This window comes from Symphalangus syndactylus, chromosome 9 (assembly GCF_028878055.3).
Source record: "Symphalangus syndactylus isolate Jambi chromosome 9, NHGRI_mSymSyn1-v2.1_pri, whole genome shotgun sequence".
NCBI classification, from domain to species: domain Eukaryota; kingdom Metazoa; phylum Chordata; class Mammalia; order Primates; family Hylobatidae; genus Symphalangus; species Symphalangus syndactylus.
The window spans coordinates 97,714,130-97,738,471 of record NC_072431.2 but is presented as its reverse complement, the minus strand read 5'-3'; the positions used below and the strand labels follow the sequence as shown (position 1 = coordinate 97,738,471).

The 24,342-nt window shown below is 39.7% G+C and overlaps 1 protein-coding gene across 1 annotated transcript in view; it reads right to left on the bottom strand.

The window, feature by feature from the left end:
• LOC129490057 (probable C-mannosyltransferase DPY19L2) overlaps positions 1 to 24,342 on the bottom strand; it is a 230,886-nt gene that overhangs the window by 112,174 nt on the left and 94,370 nt on the right. The window contains exons 5-6 of the mRNA XM_063609696.1: positions 13,787 to 13,907; positions 12,926 to 13,019 (exon numbers count right to left, since the gene is read on the bottom strand). Coding sequence (XP_063465766.1) covers positions 12,926 to 13,019; positions 13,787 to 13,907 — 215 coding nt within the window. The remainder of the gene's footprint in view (positions 1 to 12,925; positions 13,020 to 13,786; positions 13,908 to 24,342) is intronic.

Here is a 24,342-nt window from a genome sequence, read left to right as displayed (position 1 = left end):
CAGCTAGGTTTGTGCCTGATACTCAGTTTTTCAAAACTAAACACACCATATTTAACATATACACGAGTGGCATAATCATAAAGGAAAACATTGGTCCAAAAGTTAGGATGCCATTTCCTCTGAGGGTTGAGGGAACGAAAGAGAGTGCATTAAGAAGGAATTTTAAGGGTATGAAAGCTCTGATAATTTATTTTTTTAATCTGTGTCATGGATATGTAAGTATTCATTTTACGAATCTTTAAAAATGTATGTAAAGATTTTACACAATTCCATAGTCATAACATTTTACAATAAAAAAGTATTTTTTTACTAGTTATTTATTTACTGGGTCACAGATAATACACTCATATGATAACAATGCATAAAATAAAGTAAGGAATTTCACACAGCTGTTTCTGACAAGATCCTCAACATAAACTGAAGGGATAATTTAAAAGTAAAGTTCCGGTAAAAGTATTGCATGGGATACAATAAACAAAAGTCCAGGCCGGGCGCGGTGGCTCATGCCTGTAATCCCAGCACTTTGGGAGGCCGAGGCGGGCGGATCACAAGGTCAGGAGATCAAGACCATCCTGGATAACATGGTGAAAACCCATCTCTACTAAAAATACAAAAAAAAATAGCCGGGCGTGGTGGCAGGCACCTGTAGTCCCAGCTACTCGGGAGGCTGAGGCAGGAGAATGGCGTGAACCCGGGAGGCGGAGTTTGCAGTGAGCCGAGATCGCGCCACTGCACTCCAGCCTGGGTGACAGAGCGAGACTCTGTCTCAAAAAAAAAAAAAAAAAAAAAAAAGTCCAAGTAGGCAGCAGTGACTGGGCAGCTGTCAGTCAATAATGAGACACTCCGCAGAGGCATTGTTCCGTCTGCCCCAGGATGACTCATCAGCCACACTCACTGCCCTCTGTTTTCTCCAGAAGATCTCCTCAGACGGCGCTTGATCTAGATGGAATCAAAGGCTGAAGAGTCTAAAAACCTAATGGGGTATTTTGGGGGCAACCTCGGATAGGATACTGAATGGGGAAGTACTCAAAGATTCTAACGTAGGATCTAAAAATCAACTTAAGTACTTTTATAATTCTACCATATTTCTCTTATCTTAGGCAAACGAATTTTTGTCTATCCTTCAGCTCTAGTTTTAAGGACAGTAGTAGGAACTCTGAAGACAGAGGCAGCAGTAATCAGGGGAGAACGCTACAAAGAAGATGAAGTTCAAAAAGACAGCACCAGAGTCCTCTCTGGCCAGACACAGCCCTGGTCTGTGGAAACCCTGGGTGGTTTCATGCATCATTTCACCATCCTAAGATTCAAAACTAATCAAGCAATCAAAGGCAGAGCTGCTAAGTAAGCAGCTGCACAAGCAGAGCAGTGGGAGAGGCGAATGGGACCAGGGCCTTGCTGCTGGGGAGGGGAGGAAGGGGTGGGAGACTAGATGGGGATAGCAAGGGGACCCAACGGAAGTCCAGTTAAAAAGTTTTGTTGGCCGGGCGCGGTGGCTCACGCCTGTAATCCCAACATTTTGCGAGGCCAAGGTGGGTGGATCACCTAAGGTCAGGAGTTTGAGACCAGCCTGACCAAAATGGTAAAACCCTGACTCTACTAAAAAAAAAAAAAAATACAAAAATTAGCTGGGTGTGGTGGTGTGCGCCTGTAATCCCAGATACTCAGGAGGCTGAGACAAGAGAATTGCTTGAACCCGGGAGGCGGAAAATGCAGTAAGCCATGATCGCACCATTGCACTCCAGCCTGGGCAACAGAGCAAGACTTCATCTCAAAAAAAAAAAAAGTTTTGTCTTAATTTTGTCATGTGAGAGGGAAGGTAAGGGATGAACACATTCTGAGGCAGATGGGAAGGAACCAGGAAAGCAAGCCTGAAGGACAGCAACAGGCAAAGAAGAACTGGCAGCCAGTAGGGATAAATCTAACACCAACAAAGGAATAAGCCTTAAACAAAGGCACTTTTTTTGATGATTCTCTGATTCCACCAGGCCTCTGTATCCCAGTATAGTACTCCCTCTTTTATTTCAGCTAGTCAGAGTATTTCTGGCACCTTTTTCAAAAGAGAAAGAAAAAATCTCCTGCTTAGAAACCCTGTTATTGTTTGCACTCATCCTTACATAGCAGTAAAATTTATAATAAACTTTATATACATATATATTTTTCCAGAGAACTGTTAAACATATACATTATTTAACAGCTTAACATACTATCCAATCTATTCTTCCTCAACAATGCACCATAACCTAGTTAACCCCAAATTCCAAAATAATACCAAAATCACACTAAAGTACAAAGAAAAGCTTTAGTATCACCTGCTTGATATCTGCCTTAGACCCCAACACCAAAAGTTTTTTATATTTATCAATAAGAGAACCTTAAGCATGTATGAATTTCCTCCAGAAGAAACTATGGGGAAAGTTCTAACTGCCCAACAACCAATGCTCCTTCTTACTTGCAGAACAGAGATTTCCACACACTGGGTCTTAAGAAACTGGCCTTCAGAAACTGTTAGTCTGTGGCTAAGAAATATCAGGGTATCTTATGAAATAAATAACGGTAAGTATAAATCAATACAGCTTCAAAAAATAATTAACAATGAGTATTTTAAAAAAATACTAAAATATTGAGAATTCCAGAAAAAGAATTATACCATGAGTAGGCTGTGTTTGAAAAACAGATCTCACTTCATCTCCTCAAGTTAGAGCTTGGCAGCCTGGCTCCATTCACCATTTGGCTGTTTTCTATTTTCCCTTCTTCCATTTCTGGTGAAATGGACTGGCTTACCTGGCTTCTAAAAACCTATATGTATATTATTTCAAAACAAATATACTTCTGAATTTAAAATATCACAGTCAATCTGCCTGCAAATTTCTAATCTGCTAGACAAATCTCAACTTTTATTTCTCAGTATATAATACAATTTATTTTTTTAATCCTAAAAACAACTTGAGATATCCTCCTCTTTATTTTTAACCCATATTTTAAGAAGTCTGCAGCTTTATCCCTCTCATAAAATTACAAGAGTGACTAACCATCAAGGAAGAAAACATTAAGAACTAACTAGTAATTTGAAACCTCTAAATGTACTTCAGGTCAAAAAACATACAAAAATGCAATGAAAAACACTGACAGAAAAGAAGTGATAAGAGACTCTATTCAAAATGATATACATCAGGATCAATTGTGGGAAGAACCTTCAGTTAACGATGCCTTTGAATAGAGCTAAAGAGATGGTTCCGGGTTAAGAAAAAGCCCACAAACAGCAAAAGGAAAGCTGGAAAAATGAAAACATGTGCTGCTAGTGCAGGCCACCATGGGGTCCAAGAGTTGGGTAACACAGAAGGGGCCAGCTAAAGCACAAAGCAGTCAAGTGGGCGGAACCTAAACAAGCTACAGCCATTGACATTGGAAGAACCAGAGACAGCCATCTGGAAAGACCCAAATGCTCTAAGGTAAAAGCTGCTCCCTCATGCCACCTTAAGCAGTAGTCTACAGACTTTTTCACACCAAAACTACAGTAAGAAGACTTTACACAACTCAGCACACATACGTGTGTGTGTGTATGTGTGTGTGTGTATATATATATACACACACACACACACAGCAAATGGAAGCTTCTCTAAGTAGTATCTATCCTTACTAGTGTGGTAGATGATATTATTTACTTCGTAGTATTTTTTTCTCATCTAAAATGAAATGGGCTCAACCCACTGAATCAATTTTAAAACTCTCTAATAAGTGATGCCCTGCAATTTGACAAACACTGTGCTGAAGTAGTCACTGCTTGACTTTGAGGACTGGGGAAAGTCAAGTGTTCCATGAGATCATGCTTCAGCTTGAATCCTGTTCTTATACTGGTCAATTTTTGTATTTATTTCACTTGCTTTGGAATAGGTTTCAACCCAGTCAGTTACCAGGGCCTTTCATCATCCAGCACAACCACTGTTCCAATCTGAATCCCCCACAACACTCCCTGAAGAACACGCATCCCAGCAAAACTGATCTGCTTATTACCTGCTTTCCGCATACCAGATTTTGGCCTTTGCCTCTGGTATGCTTTTATCCTGGTATGCTTTTATCCTCATGGTTTATTTCCACCTATCCAAATACCTCTGATTCTACAAGGTCACACTAAAGTAGCCCCTCCACGCAGAACAAATTTCTCCTGCCTCTGGAGTTCCAAGCACTTTATTTTTCCTTCCTTTCTATCTTCCATTCACACACACCCTGCTGCACTCCCGTCCTCTCAGAGCCCAAACAGTCTTAAGAAACTACTTGGTATGAATTGTTTGTGTTGACTGCACAACTGAATACAAAAAACTGCCTACCAGGCACCACAGGGGTTAAACACTGAGAAAGATCAGGTCAGGGCCAAAACCACCAAAAACCCCTCAACCGAAACCAGAACCTTCTATTCTCTTCAGTAGATGTTGTGCCTTCTGCCTTTGAAAAAAGTTATAACAAGCATTACAAGAAAATATGAATGCTTTAACAATTGTTTATAAATTCTTCTTTCAGTTAAAAAAGTAGCCAGGCATGGTGGCACACACTTGTAGTTCCAGCCACTTGGGAGGCTGAGGCAGGAGGATTGCTTGAAGCCAGTGGTTTGAGGCTATAGTGCACTGTGACCACATCTGTGAATAGTCACTGGACTCCAGTCTGGGCAACAGTATAGCAAGACTCCATATTTTTTTTTTAAAAAAAGGGTAGCATAAGTGCAGATTAGCAGCTTAGCAGTAATGCCATGTTTCATATTTTAACTTCTCTTATTTAAAATCTAATCTCCCAAATGTAATAAAGCTACCCATAGACAGATGGGCAGTACTCAGCAAAATGAATAGACACCACCAAGTTTCTCTCCCTCTGGATCATTACGATGCAAGCACACAGGCCCACTTTCCCTCAAGTCAGCCTCCTTTTCTCATTACCATATTCTTTTGGTTTAACTTATTTCCCTGCATCTTGTTTCAAAAACAAAATCTTTCACATCATCTTTTAATCATGCATTTTTATTTTAGTCTCCCCAATTAAACAAAAGAATTTTCTTAGACCTAAGTCAGAAATATTAACTTCAAAGTGTCTTAAATCTATATGCAAATATATTTTACATCAATCTTCTAACAGCTTCCTCATTTGATAAATGCTTATCAAGTAACTGCTAGATACTCAAACGGTGAGCTAGAAACTCAAGAGATCTTTCAGGTACTAAACTGAAAATGCCACACTTCCAAAGGAAAGGAGATAATGGGATAATAGCAAATTCAAACTCATTATCCCAAATTGAAAATCATATACAATTCTCATAATTCTGTACTATAAAGAATCAATAGGGGTGGAGCCAAGATGGCCGAATAGGAACAGCTTCGGTCTCCAGCTCCCAGCCCCAGCGACACAGAAGACGGGTGATTTCTGCATTTCTGCTTGAGGTACCGGTTTCATCTCACTAGGGAGTGCCTAACAGTGGGCTCAGGACAGTCGGTGAAGCGCACTGTGCGCAAGCCGAAGCAGGGCGAGGCATTGCCTCACTCGGGAAGCACAAGGGGTCAGGGAGTTCCCTTTCCTACTCAAAGAAAGGGGAAACAGACGGCACCTGGAATATCGGGTCAGTCCCGTCCTAATACTGCGCTTTTCCAACGGGCCTGGAAAATGGCACAGTAGGAGATTGTGTCCCGCACCTGGCTCGGAGGGTCCTATGCCCACAGAGTCTTGCTGATTGCTAGCACAGCAGTCTGAGATCACCCTGCAAGGCGGCAATGAGGCTGGGGGAGGGGCGCCCGCCATTGCCCAGGCTTGCTTAGGTAAACAAAGCAGCCAGGAAGCTCGAACTGGGTGGAGCCCACCACAGCTCAAGGAGGCCTGCCTGCCTCTGTAGGCTCCACCTCTGGGGGCAGGGCACAGACAACCAAAAACTCAGCGACAACCTCCACAGCCTTAAATGTCCCTGTCTGACTGACAGCTTTGAAGAGAGTAGTGGTTCTCCCAGCACGCAGCTGGAGATCTGAGAACGGACAGACTGCCTCCTAAAGTGGGTCCCTCACCCCTGAGAAGCCTAACTGGGAGGCACCCCCCAAGTAGGGACAGACTGACACCTCATTCAACCAGGTACTCCTCTGAGACAAAACTTTCAGAGGAACTATCAGACAGCTGAATTTGTGGTCTCACGAAAATCCGCTGTTCTGCAGCCACCGCTGCTGACACCCAGCCAAACAGGGTCTGGAGTGGACCTCTAGTAAACTCCAACAGACCTGCAGCTGAGGGTCTTGTCTGGTAGAAGGAAAATTAACAAGCAGAAAGGACATCCACACCAAAAACCCATCTGTACATCACCATCATCGAAGACAAAAAGTAGACAAAACCACAAAGATGGGGAAAAAACAGACCAAAAAAACTGGAAACTCTAAAAAACAGAGCACCTCTCCTCCTCCAAAGGAACGCAGTTCCTCACCAGCAACGGAACAAAGCTGGATGGAGGATGACTTTGATGAGTTGAGAGAAGAAGGCTTCAGACGATCAAACTACTCTGAGCTACGAGAGGAAATTCAAAACAATAGCAAAGAAGTTAAAAACTTTGAAAAAAAATTAGAAGAATGGATAACTAGAATAACCAATGGAGAGAAGGGCTTAAAGGAGCTGATGGAGCTGAAAGCCAAGTTTCGAGAACTACGCGAAGAATGCAGAAGCCTCAGTAGCAGATGCGATCAACTGGAAGAAAGGGTATCGCTGATAGAAGATGAAATGAATGAAATGAAGAGAGAAGGGAAGTTTAGAGAAAAAAGAATAAAAAGAAATGAACAAAGCCTCCAAGAAATTTGGGACTATGTGAAAAGACCAAACCTACGTCTGATTGGTGTACCTGAAAATGATGGGGAGAATGGAACCAAGTTGGAAAACACTCTGCAAGATATTATCCAGGAGAACTTCCCCAATCTAGCAAGGCAGGCCAGCATTCAGATTCAGGAAATACAGAGAACGCCACAAAGATACTCCTCGAGAAGGGCAACTCCAAGACACATAATTGTCAGATTCACCAAAGTTGAAATGAAGGAAAAAATGTTAAGGGCAGCCAGAGAGAAAGGTCGGGTTACCCACAAAGGGAAGCCCATCAGACTAACAGCTGATCTCTCAGCAGAAACTCTACAAGCCAGAAGAGAGTGGGGGCCGATATTCAACATTCTTAAAGAAAAGAATTTTCAACCCAGAATTTCCTATCCCGCCAAACTAAGCTTCATAAGTGAAGGAGAAATAAAATACTTTACAGAAAAGCAAACGCTGAGTGATTTTGTCACCACCAGGCCTGCCCTAAAAGAGCTCCTGAAGGAAGCACTAAACATGGAAAGGAACAACCGGTACCAGCCCCTGCAAAAACATGCCAAATTGTAAAGACCATCAAGGCTAGGAAGAAACTATAGCAACTAACGAGCAAAATAACCAACTAACATCATAATGACAGGATCAGATTCACACATAACAATATTCACGTTAAATGTAAATGGGCTAAATGCTCCAATCAAAAGACACAGACTGGCAAACTGGATAAGGAGTCAGGACCCATCAGTGTGCTGTATTCAGGAAACCCATCTCACGTGCAGAGACACACATAGACTCAAAATAAAGGGATGGAGGAAGATCTATCAAGCAACTGGAAAACAAAAAAAGGCAGGGGTTGCAATCCTAGTCTCTGATAAAATAGACTTTAAACCAACAAAGATCAAAAGAGACAAAGAAGGCCATTACATAATGGTAAAGGGATCAATTCAACAAGAAGAGCTAACTATCCTAAATATATATGCACCCAACACAGGAGCACCCAGATTCATAAAGCAAGTCCTCAGTGACCTACAAAGGGACTTAAACTCCCACACAATAATAATGGGAGATGTTAACACCCCACTGTCAGCATTAGACAGATCAACGAGACAGAAAGTTAACAAGGATATCCAGGAATTGAACTCAGCTCTACATAAAATGGACCTAATAGACATCTACAGAACTCTCCACCCCAAATCAACAGAATATACATTTTTTTCAGCACCACACCACACCTATTCCAAAATTGACCACATAGTTGGAAGTAAAGCTCTTCTCAGCAAATGTAAAAGAACAGAGATTATAACAAACTGTCTCTCAGACCACAGTGCAATCAAACTAGAACTCAGGATTAAGAAACTCAGTCAAAACCGCTCAACTACATGGAAACTGAACAACCTGCTCCTGAATGACTATTGGGTACATAATGAAATGAAGGCAGAAATAAAGATGTTCTTTGAAACCAACGACAACAAAGACACAACATACCAGAATCTCTGGGACACGTTCAAAGCAGTGTGTAGAGGGAAATTTATAGCACTAAATGCCCACAAGAGAAAGCAGGAAAGATCCAAAATTGACACCCTAACATCACAATTAAAAGAACTAGAAAAGCAAGAGCAAACACATTCAAAAGCTAGCAGAAGGCTAGAAATAACTAAAATCAGAGCAGAACTGAAGGAAATAGAGACACAAAAAACCCTTCAAAAAATTAATGAATCCAGGAGCTGGTTTTTTGAAAAGATCAACAAAATTGATGGACCGCTAGCAAGACTAATAAAGAAGAAAAGAGAGAAGAATCAAATAGATGCAATAAAAAACGAAAAAGGGGATATCACCACAGATCCCACAGAAATACAATCTACCATCAGAGAATACTACAAACACCTCTATGCAAATAAACTAGAAAATCTAGAAGAAATGGATAAATTCCTCGACAAATACACCCTCCCAAGACTAAACCAGGAAGAAGTTGAATCTCTGAATAGACCAATAACAGGTTCTGAAATTGTGGCAATAATCAATAGCTTACCAACCAAAAAGAGTCCAGGACCTGATGGATTCACAGCCGAATTCTACCAGAGGTACAAGGAGGAACTGGTACCATTCCTTCTGAAACTATTCCAATCGATAGAAAAAGAGGGAATCCTCCCTAACACATTTTACGAAGCCAGCATTGTCCTGATACCAAAACCTGGCAGAGACATAACCAAAAAAGAGAATTTCAGACCAATATCCTTGATGAACATTGATGCAAAAATCCTCAATAAAATACTGGCAAACCGAATCCAGCAGCACATCAAAAAGCTTATCCACCATGATCAAGTGGGTTTCATCCCTGGGATGCAAGGCTGGTTCAACATACGCAAATCAATAAATGTAATCCAGCATATAAACAGAACCAAAGACAAAAACCACATGATTATCTCAATAGATGCAGAAAAGGCCTTTGACAAAATTCAACAACCCTTCATGCTAAAAACTCTCAATAAATTAGGTATTGATGGGACGTATCTCAAAATAATAAGAGCTATCTACAACAAACCCACAGCCAATATCATACTGAATGGGCAAAAACTGGAAGCATTCCCTCTGAAAACTGGCACAAGACAGGGATGCCCTCTCTCACCACTCCTATTCAACATAGTGCTGGAAGTTCTGGCCAGAGCAATCAGGCAGGAGAAGGAAATAAAGGGTATTCAATTAGGAAAAGAGGAAGTCAAATTGTCCCTGTTTGCAGATGACATGATTGTATATCTAGAAAACCCCATTGTCTCAGCCCAAAATCTCCTTAAGCTGATTAGCAACTTCAGCAAAGTTTCAGGATACAAAATTAATGTACAAAAATCACAAGCATTCTTGTACACCAATAACAGACAAACAGAGAGCCAAATCATGAGTGAACTCCCATTCACAATTGCTTCAAAGAGAATAAAATACCTAGGAATCCAACTTACAAGGGATGTGAAGGACCTCTTCAAGGAGAACTACAAACCACTGCTCAATGAAATAAAAGAGGATACAAACAAATGGAAGAACATTCCATGCTCATGGGTTGGAAGAATCAATATGGTGAAAATGGCCATACTGCCCAAGGTAATTTATAGATTCAATGCCATCCCCATCAAGCTACCAATGACTTTCTTCACAGAATTGGAAAAAACTACTTTAAAGTTCATATGGAACCAAAAAAGAGCCCGCATCGCCAAGTCAATCCTAAGCCAAAAGAACAAAGCTGGAGGCATCACGCTACCTGACTTTAAACTATACTAGAAGGCTACAATAACCAAAACAGCATGGTACTGGTACCACAACAGAGACATAGATCAATGGAACAGAACAGAGCCCTCAGAAATGATGCCGCATAGCTACAACTATCTGATCTTTGACAAACCTGACAAAAACAAGAAATGGGGAAAGGATTCCCTATTTAATAAATGGTGCTGGGAAAACTGGCTAGCCATATGTAGAAAGCTGAAACTGGATCCCTTCCTTACACCTTATACAAAAATTAATTCAAGATGGATTAAAGACTTATATGTTAGACCTAAAACCATTAAAATCCTACAAGAAAACCTAGGCAATACCATTCAGGACATAGGCGTGGGCAAGGACTTCATGTCTAAAACACCAAAAGCAATGGCAACAAAAGCCAAAATCGACAAATGGGATCTCATTAAACTAAAGAGCTTCTGCACAGCAAAAGAAACTATCATCAGAGTGAACAGGCAACCTACACAATGGGAGAAAATTTTTGCAACCTACTCATCTGACAAAGGGCTAATATCCAGAATCTACAATGAACTCAAACAAATTTACAAGAAAAAAACAAACAACCCCATCAAAAAGTGGGCAGAGGACATGAACAGACACTTCTCAAAAGAAGACATTTATGCAGCCAAAAAACACATGAAGAAATGCTCCTCATCACTGGCCATCAGAGAAATGCAAATCAAAACCACAGTGAGATACCATCTCACACCAGTTAGAATGGCCATCATTAAAAAATCAGGAAACAACAGGTGCTGGAGAGGATGTGGAGAAATAGGAACACTTTTACACTGTTGGTGGGACTGTAAACTAGTTCAACCATTGTGGAAGTCAGTGTGGCGATTCCTCAGGGATCTAGAACTAGAAATACCATTTGACCCAGCCATCCCATTACTGGGTATATACCCAAAGGACTATAAATCATGCTGCTATAAAGACACATGCACACGTATGTTTATTGCGGCACTATTCACAATAGCAAAGACTTGGAACCAACCCAAATGTCCAACAACGATAGACTGGATTAAGAAAATGTGGCACATATACACCATGGAATACTATGCAGCCATAAAAAATAATGAGTTCGTGTCCTTTGTAGGGACATGGATGGAACTGGAAAACATCATTCTCAGTAAACTATCGCAAGGACAAAAAAGCCAAACACCGCATGTTCTCACTCATAGGTGGGAATTGAACAAGGAGAACTCATGGACACAGGAAGGGGAACATCATGCTCCGGGGACTGTTGTGGGGTGGGGGGAGGGGGGAGGGACAGCATTAGGAGATACACCTAATGCTAAATGACGAGTTAATGGGTGCAGGAAATCAACATGGCACATGGATACATATGTAACAAACCTGCACATTGTGCACATGTACCCTAAAACCCTAAAGTATAATAAAAAAAAAAAAAAAAAAAAAAAAGATTTATCAGGACTTGGTGTCCTTTTTAGACCCAGGAGTCAAAGCCTTATAAATCAATGTCACAAGGACTCTAAAAGCACATACAGAAAGATATATGGATGTAATAACTTTAATTTAAAAAATTGTTTTAATCTCAGTTTTTTCCTAAGCAAACCAAAACTTAATAATAATGGCATAGGAATTGTTTCAATAAACCATAAAATCTGTTAGGCTAGTTACCAAAAGGCAAAAGAAAACACCTTCTGCACTGCACAGAATATTACATTGGAAGAAAACATTTTAAAAAAAAAAAAAAAAGAATCAATAAGCAGCAAGGAAGAAAATTCTAAAGATAATCTCAAGGCAAAATACTTCAAACATATATACAGTATAATAAATTGGCAAAACAAACAAGAAAGAAGAAAAGTAAACATAAAAAGCCTTAAAAAATTAGTCTTTTAGTTTTAGGAATGCTGCTCAACTGTAAAGTAAATCAGGTCAGATATTAAATATTGCATAGAAGACACTTCTAAATATTACATAGAAGATACTTCTATTTTAACATTAGTAAAGAGCTATTAATATCATTGGATAACGAGTGGTCTTTTCCCTTATATTTTATGTAAACAATATATACTGGATGGAGCTGAAACAATCTACAGCCATTGACATTGGAAGAAGAACCAGAGACAGCCATCTGGAAAGACCCAAATGCTCTAAGGTAAAAGCTGCTCCCTCATGCTACCTTAAGCAGTATTCTACAGACTTTTTTTTACACCAAAACTACAGTAAGAAGTAAGACTTCACACATAGCACACACACATACACATGTACATACAGCAAATGGATTATATTGTTCCATAACAATATATTAGATATACCATAACAATATATGGAATATATATTGTTTATGTTCAAATGCCTATGAATATTTAAAATTTATGCCAGGCACTGTGGCTCATGCCTGTAATCCCAGTACTTTGGGAGGCTGAGATGGGCAGATCACTCAAGCTCAGGAAGTTGAGACTAGTCTGGGCAACATAGCAAAACCCTGTCTCTACAAAAAATTAGCTGAGTTTGGTGGCATGCATCTATAGTCCCAGCTACTCAGGAGGCTGAAATGGGAGGATCGCTTGAACCCAGGAGGCGGAGGTTGCAGTGAGCAGAGATCACACTACTGCACTCCAGCCTGGGTGACAGAGTGAGACCCTGTCTCAAAAAAAATAGTAATTAAATTTATCAAGTACTCTCAATTCTATTTACATCTCTAATGTGTGATGGGCCATGGCAGTGGGGAAATCATGCAAATAATGAATGATTTTATGATAATAAGATATTTTAGGATATTTTCATAAAACTGAACTATAAGTTAATCAATGATTAACTATTAACTAATCAACTATTTTATTTTAGTGTATCTTATAAACACATATTAAAATATTCTTACCTTAAATATGTGCTATATATGAAGAATAATGCCATCATTAGTCCATTTAAAATAAAAATTACAGCAACATAAAAGCAAGCAGGATCTCCTAATCCTTTAAAAATAAACAAAACATATGTTCTAATCACATTAACCCAAATTACCTTATGTGTCTAGCAATTTATATTAAATTGTGTTCATTTTGAAAATGGTTGCCAGATACATTAAATAGTTGCCTTGGTTCCCACATGAAAACCCAACACTACTGCAGAACATAGATGAGATCAGGGTAATTTGCAATGATGGTTTTAAAACAGAGCTGCAGATTCACGGAAATGTCTCCTCTGGAGGTATGGGGTCTACAGCCCCCATTTTTTAGTTTCACTGGGCTTGTGACTCTTTCACAACAGAGTACGGCAGAAGCAACACTATGTGACTTCTGAGGCTAGGTCATAAGAGGTCATACAGTGTCCAGCTTGGAGCCTTCAGCTGCCATAGGAAAAGCCTTACTACTACTCTGACGTACTTTGCTATCAAAAAGCCCAAGTCAACCAGAAAGGCCACATGTAGGTGTCCCAGCTGACAGTTCCAGTTGAGTTCAGCCTCACAGTCCTCCATGCCCAGGAGCCAAAATGTGAGCAATGCAGCCTCTCAGCTAACTCCAGCCTTCCCAGACATTGAGTCTTAGCAGCAGAGGTCCCTGAAATCATGGAGATAAACCAGCCCCGCTAAAGCCTGCCCAAATTCTGGACTTGTAGAATCCATATGCATATTAAAATGCATGTTGCTTACACCACTAAGTTTACAGTGTAAGTTTATTATGTTGGATAAATTTATTACATTACAACAGATAACTGGACAATATTACAGAAAGAAACTTACCTTCACAGCTTTCAATAGGGCTGAGTCCTTCTCCTCTGGTAACCGTCCAACATATCTTGGTTTGAATACCAATCAAGTCCATTATTTTTGTATAAATCCGGTACCAGCTGGCCAAAATTACCTATTTTAAAAAATATAGTGGCATCTTAAGAAAATATACTAAACAATTTTCATTACTAGAATACTTTTGAGATATTGTGACAATTGCCATATTTTCCCTTTCTATATCATCCACTTGGCTCCCATTAAATCTAGTAAAACAAGGCTCAGAATCTCCCAGGCAGATTCTTCACTGGTCAGTTTTCAATTGTTCATCCATGGGTAAGGACAAAATATGGGCCAAAAAACAGTGCTAAGTTTAGTTTTTCAAAAACTATACAGCTCTACTAAGAAATACAAAAGAGGATTTGCTCAAGTAAAAGATACTGGGTCTACTGGAATAGACCAAATTATTCAAGATATGAATTCTCCCTCAAATTAATTCATAAACATAAAATAATTCTAATCAAAATTCCAAGTGCCTAAAATGTAACTAGAAAACTAACAAGAAAACTAAAGGGAATGTTATAACAGATATTAAGTCTTATCACCTTTAATAATTAAAATAGTGTGATACTGGCACAAGAATGGCTAGACAGATCAATGTAGCCATAGTACAGGTGGTGGTAAGCCACCCCAGATTCCCTCTTCCGGGCTGAGGCACTCATTCCTCCAGCTGGTTGGAAGACTGGTGCCTGAGAGCTAGAAGCTGTGTCCCTCCCTGGGAAGAAAGTAAATTTACTCCAAGTGACACCCCCTACCCAAGGGCAATCTGCATCCAATGACCGACTAGTCAATAGGGAAAGATACCAGGGGCCCTTATGTCAAGGTAGGACAACTCTGCAAGGCCATCCCAGATCCAGAGCTGCCCAGGGACTGGATGAGGCCTTCACAGTGACTGCATCAAAGCTCTCCTCTTCCTCCTGCCTCATTCTGCTTCATTCATCCCCCTTCAAGTGTTGACCCTAAGGACACTCCCTCAACTACTTCCTGTATGCAAATCTCCATCTCAAAGTCCACTTCCCATGACCTCAACCTAAGGCAATACTGAGCACAAAATCCAGAAACACACGCAAGCATGTATGTATAATAATTTTGCACATAAAGAAGAAAGCTTACTTCAAATCAGTGGAGAGAGGATGGACACCTCATCAGTGTTAGGTTACACACAATACCATTTTCAAAGAAAAATTCAAGGTTAGATTCCTACCCCACACTATGCATCAAAACCAATTCCAGATAAATTAAAAATGTAAATTTAAAAAAAATTATAAGTATAAAAATGGTTTTTTACATGTATGTATAAAAGACAAAAAGATTCATAGATATATTTCTGTACAGAAAAAAATACACAGACATCATACACAAAGCTAAAGGGCTAAAGGGAAAATGTTTTATTATATAGCATTATATTAATATCCAGTATATAATAGATGAGCTCTTATAAAATTTTAATAGAAATATAGATAAAAGGCATGAATTGGCAATTAATTTTAAAAGTAAAAATGCATTATATGTATATGTATGTTATATATACATATATAAAGAACACTGAAATATATATATATAATCAATGAATGAAATACATCATGTGACTTCAATTTCTTTGTCTATCCAATTAACAAAGATGCAGGTAAATAAACAGTTTCAAAAACACTGCTGGTGAATACTTGAATATCTATCTGGAAGGCCTTCTGACAAAATCATTAAAGTGTATATTCTATTGAACTAAAGAGTCCCACATCAACAAATTTATAGTTTTGCAAGGAGGATAAAGGAGAGGCCAAATGTAATCTCCACTTGCTGGATTGGGCTCACCTTCCCTCCACCCCCACTCAAGAAAGTGCACTCAATTAAATGAGGATAAGGAAGAAAACATTTTACTAATGACATATAAAAGTAACAGAGCTCCCTTAGTATAATCCCTGTAAGCACACCAAATCTAGTTTTTGTATTTTTTAAACAACGCAATCACAACAGCAGTTCCCCACAGAATTAAAGCCCCCTCCTCAAAATCAGTAATGATCTTTTTTACATATTCCTCCCCAAGATACATATTTTCTTTTAAAAAATTAAATACAATTTAATATATTGAATTACATCTCAGATTTAGAATCAGCATTTAATACAAAAAAGTTTTACGAAAGTGAAAAATCACAACTGGAAAAAGTACCTTATCTCAGGGTAAAGATTGAACCTTTTTAATGTATTAATAACAAGGGGGTATTCAGTCAGTTTATCATTCATGATCATCCATACTCCATTCAAAAATGAGGGTGCTTCCACAATAGTCTTGAAATAGGAATAATACAGTCCCTGAAATAAGGATATGCTCAGTTAAAACAACAAAAGGTACATAATGATGATGCCTCTTCTAAGTAAATACACTGTTTTTGAAAAACAAAGCAATTAAGCAACTAATAGCTATTAAGACAATGAATTTCACAGGTTTCTGACCATTGATAAATCCTAAAGTTGTGAAAAAACTACGTATTTTCACATAAACTTGTCTTAATTGAAATAACTGAATGCAAAATAGCTTCAACAATAGTTTCAGCATTTAAAAAATAATATGACTCAGCATACTTCAACTTAGAAAATCCTATTACCCATACTAGTCCGGTCTACAGCTCCCAGTGTGAGCGACACAGAAGACGGGTGATTTCCGCATTTCCATCTGAGGTACTGGGTTCATCTCACTAGGGAGTGCCAGACAGTGGGCGCAGGACAGTGGGTGCAGCGCACTGTGCCCGAGCCGAAGCAGGGCGAGGCATTGCCTCACTCGGGAAGTGCAAGGGGTCAGGGAGTTCCCTTTCCTAGTCAAAGAAAGGGGTGACAGACAGCACCTGGAAAATCGGGTCACTCCCACCCTAATACTGCGCTTTTCCAACGGGCTTAAAAAACGGCACACCAGGAGATTGTATCCCGCATCTGGCACGGAGGGTCCTATGCCCACGGAGTCTCCCTGATTGCTGGCACAGCAGTCTGAGATCAAACTGCAAGGCGGCAGCGAGGCTGGGGGAGGGGTGCCCACCACTGCCCAGGCTTGATTAGGTAAACAAAACAGCCAGGAAGCTCGAATTGGGTGGAGCCCACCACAGCTCAAGGAGGCCTGCCTGCCTCTGCAGGCTCCACTTCTGGGGGCAGGGCACAGACAAACAAAAAGACAACAGTAACCTCTGCAGACTTAAATGTCCCTGTCTGACAGCTTCGAAGGGTTCTCCCAGCACGCAGCTAGAGATCTGAGAATGGGCAGCCTGCCTCCTCAAGTGGGTCCCTGACCCCCAAGCAGCCTAACTGGGAGGCACCCCCTAGCAGGGGCAGACTGACACCTCACACGGCCAGGTACTCCTCTGAGACAAAACTTCCAGAGGAAAGATCAGGCAGCAGCATTCATGGTTCACAAAAATCCGCTGCTCTGCAGCCACCACTGCTGACACCCAGGCAAACAGGGTCTGGAGTGGGTCTCTAGCAAACTCCAACAGACCTGCAGCTGAGGGTCCTGTCTGCTAGAAGGAAAACTAACAAACAGAAAGGACATCCACACCAAAAACCCATCTGTACATCACCAACATCAAAGACCAAAAGTAGATAAAACCACGAAGATGGGGAAAAAACAGAGCAGAAAAACTGGAAACCCTCAACAGCAGAGCGCCTCTCCTCCTCCAAAGGAATGCAGTTCCTCACCAGCAACGGAACAAAGCTGGATGGAGAATGACTTTGACGAGCTGAGAGAAGAAGGCTTTAGACGATCAAACTACTCTGAGCTACAGGAGGAAATTCAAGAAAAGGCAAAGAAGTTAAAAACTTTGAAAAAGAATTAGACGAATGTATAACTAGAATAACCAATACAGAGAAGTGCTTAAAGGAGCTGATGGAGCTGAAAGCCAAGGCTCGAGAACTATGTGAAGAATGCAGAAGCCACAGGAGCCGATGTGATCAACTGGAAGAAAGGGCATCAGTGATGGAAGATGAAATGAATGAAATGTAGCAAGCAGGGAAGTCTAGAGAAAAAAGAAAAAAAGAAACGAAGAAAGCCTCCAAGAAATATGGGACTATGTGAAAAGACCAAGTCTACGTTTGATTGGTGTACCTGAAAGTGACGGGGAGAATGGAACCAAGTTGGAAAACACTCTGCAGGATATTATCCAGGAGAACTTCCCCAATCTAGCAAGGCAGGCCAACATTCAGATTCAGGAAATACAGAGAACGCCACAAAGATACTCCTCGAGAAGAGCAACTCCAAGACACATAATTGTCAGATTCACCAAAGTTGAAATGAAGGAAAAAATGTTAAGAGCAGCCAGAGAGAAAGGTTGGGTTACCCACAAAGGGAAGACCATCAGACTAACAGCTGATCTCTCGGCAGGAACTCTACGAGCCAGAAGACAGTAGGAGCCAATATTCAACATTCTTAAAGAAAAGAATTCTCAACCCAGAATTTCATGTCCAGCCAAACTAAGCTTCAAAACTGAAGGAGAAATAAAATACTTTACAGACAAGCAAATGCTGAGAGATTTTGTCACCACCAGGCCTGCCCTAAAAGAGCTCCTGAAGGAAGCACTAAACATGGAAAGGAACAATCGGTACCAGCCACTGCAAAATCATGCCAAATTATAAAGACCATCGAGGCTAGGAAGAAACTGCATCAACCAATGAGCAAAATAACCAGCTAACATCATAATGACAGGATCAAATTCACACATAACAATATTAACTTTAAATGTAAATGGACTAAATGCTCCAATTAAAAGACACAGACTGGAAAACTGGATAAAGAGTCAAGACCCATCAGTGTGCTGTATTCAGGAAACCCATCTCACATGCAGAGACACACATAGGCTCAAAATAAAAGGATGGAGGAAGATCTACCAAGCAAATGGAAAACAAAAAAAGCAGGGGTTGCCATCCTAGTCTCTGAAAAAACAGACTTTAAACCAACAAAGATCAAAAGAGACAAAGAAGGCCATTACATAATGGTAAAGGAATCAGTTCAACAAGAAGAGCTAACTATCCTAAATATATATGCACCCAACACAGGAGCACGCAGATTCATAAAGCAAGTCCTGAGTGACCTACAAAGAGACTTAGACTCCCACACAATAATAATGGGAGACTTTAACACCCCACTGTCAACATTAGACAGATCAACGAGACAGGAAGTTAACAAGGATACCCAGGAATTGAACTTAGCTCTGCACCAAGTGGACCTAATAGACATCTACAGAACTCTCCACCCTAAATCAACAGAATATACATTTTTTTCTGCACCACACCACACCTATTCCAAAATTGACCACATACTCGGAAGTAAAGCTCTCCTCAGCAAATGTAAAAGAACAGAAATTATAACAAACTGTATTTCAGACCACAGTGCAATCAAACTAGAACTCAGGATTAAGAAATTCACTCAAAACCGCTCAACTACATGGAAACTGAACAACCTAATCCTGAATGACTACTGGGTACATAATGAAATGAAGGCAGAAATAAAGATGTTCTTTGAAACCAACAAGAACAAAGACACAACATACCAGAATATCTGGGACACATTCAAAGCAGTGTGTACAGAGAAATTTATAGCACTAAATGCCCACAAGAGAAAGCAGGAAAGATCCAAAATTGACACCCTAACATCAAAATTAAAAGAACTAGAAAAGCAAGAGCAAACACATTCAAAAGCTAGCAGAAGGCAAGAAATAACTAAAATGAGAGCAGAACTGAAGGAAATAGAGACACAAAAAACCCTTCAAAAAATTAATGAATCCAGGAGCTGGCTTTTTGAAAAGATCAACAAAATTGATAGACCGCTAACAAGACTAATAAAGAAGAAAAGAGAGAAGAATCAAATAGATGCAATAAAAAATGATAAAGGGGATATCACCACCGATTCCACAGAAATACAAACTACCATCAGAGAATACTACAAACATCTCTACGCAAGTAAACTAGAAAATCTAGAAGAAATGGATAAATTCCTCGACACATACACCCTCCCAAGACTAAACCAGGAAGAAGCTGAATCTCTGAATAGACCAATAACAGGCTCTGAAATTGTGGCAATAATCAATAGCTTACCAACCAAAAAGAGTCCAGGACCTGATGGATTCATAGCCGAATTCTACCAGAGGTACAAGGAAGAACTGGTATCATTCCTTCTGAAACTATTCCAATCAATAGAAAAAGAGGGAATCCTCCCTAACTCATTTTATGAGGCCAGCATCATCCTGATACCAAAGCCTGGCAGAGACACAACCAAAAAAGAGAATTTTAGACCAATATCCTTGATCAACATTGATGCAAAAATCCTCAATAAAATACTAGCAAACCGAATCCAGCAGCACATCAAAAAGCTTACCCACCATGATCAAGTGGGCTTCATCCCTGGGATGCAAAGCTGGTTCAACATATGCAAATCAATAAATGTAATCCAGCATATAAACAGAACCAAAGACAAAAACCACATGATTATCTCAATAGATGCAGAAAAGGCCTTTGACAAAATTCAACAACGCTTCATGCTAAAAACTCTCAATAAATTAGGTATTGATGGGACGTATCTCAAAATAATGAGAGCTATCTATAACAAACCCACAGCCTATATCTTACTGAATGGGCAAAAACCGGAAGCATTCCCTTTGAAAACTGGCACAAGACAGGGATGCCCTCTCTCACCACTCCTAGTCAACATAGGGTTGGAAGTTCTGGCCAGGGCAATTAGGCAGGAGAAGGAAATAAAGGGTATTCAAATAGGAAAAGAGGAAGTCAAATTGTCCCTGTTTGCAGATGACATGATTGTATATCTAGAAAACCCCATTGTCTCAGCCCAAAATCTCCTTAAGCTGATTAGCAACTTCAGTAAAGTCTCAGGTTACAAAATCAATGCACAAAAATCACAAGCATTCTTATACACCAATAACAGACAAACAGAGAGCCAAATCATGAGTGAACTCCCATTCACAATTACTTCAAAGAGAATAAAATACCTAGGAATCCAACCTACAAGGGATGTGAAGGACCTCTTCAAGGAGAACTACAAACCACTGCTCAGTGAAATAAAAGAGGATACAAATAAATGGAAGAACATTCCATGCTCATGGGTTGGAAGAATCAATATCGTGAAAATGGCCATACTGCCCAAGGTAATTTATAGATTCAATGCCATCCCCATCAAGCTACCAATGACTTTCTTCACAGAATTGGAAAAAACTACTTTAAAGTTCATATGGAACCAAAAAAGAGCCCACATCGCCAAGTCAATCCTAACCCAAAAGAACAAACCTAGAGGCATCACGCTACCTGACTTCAAACTATACTACAAGGCTACAGTAACCAAAACAGCATGGTACTGGTACCAAAACAGAAGTATAGATCAATGGAACAGAACAGAGCCCTCACAAATAATGCCACATATCTACAACTATCTGATCTTTGAAAACCTGACAAAAACAAGCAATGGAGAAAGGATTCCCTATTTAATAAATGGTGCTGGGAAAACTGGCTAGCCATATGTAGAAAGCTGAAACTGGATCCCTTCCTTACACCTTATACAAAAATTAATTCAAGATGGATTAAAGACTTAAATGTTAGACCTAAAACCATAAAAACCCTAGAAGAAAACCTAGGCATTACCATTCAGGACATAGGCATGGGCAAGGACTTCATGTCTTAAACACCAAAAGCAATGGCAACAAAAGCCAAAATTGATGAATGGGATCTAATTATTAACCAAAGAGTCTGCACAGCAAAAGAAACTATCATCAGAGTGAACAGGCAACCTACAGAATGGGAGAAAATTTTTGCAACCTACTCATCTGACAAAGGGCTAATATCCAGAATCTACAATGAACTCAAACAAATTTACAAGAAAAAAAACAAACAACCCCATCAAAAAGTGGGCGAAAGACATGAACAGACACTTCTCAAAAGAAGACATTTATGCAGCCAAAAAACACATGCAAAAATGCTCATCATTGAGTTCACGTCCTTTGTAGGGACATGGATGAAACTGGAAAACATCATTCTCAGTAAACTATCACAAGGACAAAAAACCAAACACCGCATGTTCTCACTCATAGGTGGGAATTGAACAGTGAGAACTCATGGACACAGGAAGGGGACATCACACTCCGGGGACTGTTGTGGTGTTGGGGGAGGGGGGAGGGACAGCATTAGGAGATATACCTAATGCTAAATGACGAGTTAATGGGTGCAGGAAATCAACATGGCACATGGATACATATGTAACAAACCTGCATATTGTGCACATGTACCCTAAAACCTAAAGTATAATAAAAATAAATAAACAAATAAATAAAAAATAAAAACAAAAATAAAAAAAAACAAAAATGCTTATCATCACTGGCCATCAGAGAAATGCAAATCAAAACCACAATGAGATACCATCTCACACCAGTTAGAATGTCCATCATTAAAAAGTCAGGAAACAACAGGTGCTGGAGAGGATGTGGAGAAACAGGAACACTTTTACACTGTTGGTGGGACTGTAAACTAGTTCAACCATTGTGGAAGTCAGTGTGGCGATTCCTCAGGGATCTAGAACTAGAAATACCATTTGACCCAGCCATCTCATTACTGGGTATATACCCAAAGGATTATATATCATGCTGCTATAAAGACACGTGCACACATATGTTTATTGCAGCACTATTCACAATAGCAAAGACTTGTAACCAACCCAAATGTCCAACAACATAGACTGGATTAAGAAAATGTGGCACATATACACCGTGGAATACTATGCAGCCACAAAAAATAATGAGTGCATGTCCTTTGTAGGGACATGGATGAAACTGGAAATCATCATCCTCAGTAAACTATCGCAAGGACAAAAAACCAAACACCACATGTTCTCACTCATAGTGTAGGAATGGAACAATGAGAACACATGGACACAGGAAGGGGAACATCACACTCTGGGGTCTGTTGTGGGGTGGGGGGAGGGGGAGGGATAGCATTAGGAGATATACTTAATGCTAAATGACGAGTTAATGGGTGCAGCACACCAACATGGCACATGGATACATATGTAACAAACCTGCACATTGTGCACATGTATCCTAAAACTTAAAGTATAATAAAAATATATATATTAAAAAAAAGAAAATCCTATTACCCATACTAATATAACTGTTAGAAAATGCTATCTTATGAATAGAGTGAGTGGTTTCTTATGGAACTAAAATTTATCATTAACCAAGAGATCTTAAGCCAAAAATGCTCCTCTAACTGCTTATTTTAATCCCCAAAATGACACTATCAGTCATTTTTCCTCCGGATTTACATGCAAAAGTGCAAATGTGTTGAGAAGGCTACACACTAATGTATTATTACATATGAATTTCACTCAGGTGCCACCTAATTTTACAGATTATTTTCCCTCCTATCAATTCAGCATAAGGTGAGAACCCTGTGGGACTGGGGATGAGGGTGGGGAGTGGTCCTATTTTGAAGAAAAGAGACAGTTTTTTAGCTTGGCACACTACTTTGGAAAGATAGCAAGGGTGGAAAATTACGTGAGACAAAAAAAAAAAAAAAACAAGAAAACACTAGAAGCCTAATGGGGAGTCTAAGTGGCAGTATGAGGGAAGACAGAGAAACACAAGATAAATCTACGTCTTGTATTTGCATCTTCAGTTTTGCCTGTAGCTGCCCTGGTAGCCAGTACCAGTAGCTGCCAAAGTTTAAACCAGGTTTAAGACTCACAAATACAAAAGTGATATGCCTACCCAGAAATTTATTGAAAAAGAAAAAAAAGGTCTTGATAATCTGATGTATTAGCTCTGATATCACTATTTTTAAAATTATGTTTCCTTGTGAACTGATTTGGATAGTGTCCCCTAAAATTTCATGTTCACCAGACCCTGTGGATTGGCCTTATTTGGAAATAGGATTCTTGCAGACGTGATCAAGATGAGGTCATATTTGATTAAGGTGGACTCTAAACCCAACACAACTGGTAAATCTAAATAAAAAGAAATATTTGGCCTCAAAGCTACAGGCACACAGGGGAAAAGGCTGTGTGAAGATGGATCAGAGACTGGGGTGAGGCTTCAGCATGCTAAGGAATTCCAAGGATGGCCAGCAACCACCAGAGGCTGAGAGGAGGTAAGGAAGGACTCTCCCCTCCAGCCTTCAGAGACAAGATGCCCATCAACACCTTAATGTCCCACTGATAGTCTCTGCAACTGTGAGAGAATACATTTCTGCTGTTTTAAGACACCTAGCTTGTTGTATTTCTTTATGACAGCCCTAGAACACTATATCTTCCTTCTTTTGTAGGTTTGATTTTGGAAACATATCAAAAATTTAAAAATCCCTAAATATCAAAATAAAAATGAAAGAAAGGAATGAACTATTTATCAACTTGGAAGAAGATTTCAAGTAACATTAAGATATTGTAATTTTACTGTATATCCCTAGTGGACTATATCCTAAGGTTAAAATGGAGCCCAGGAATCTGGCAGGACTGGTTTCACAAGTTACAGGTCACAAAG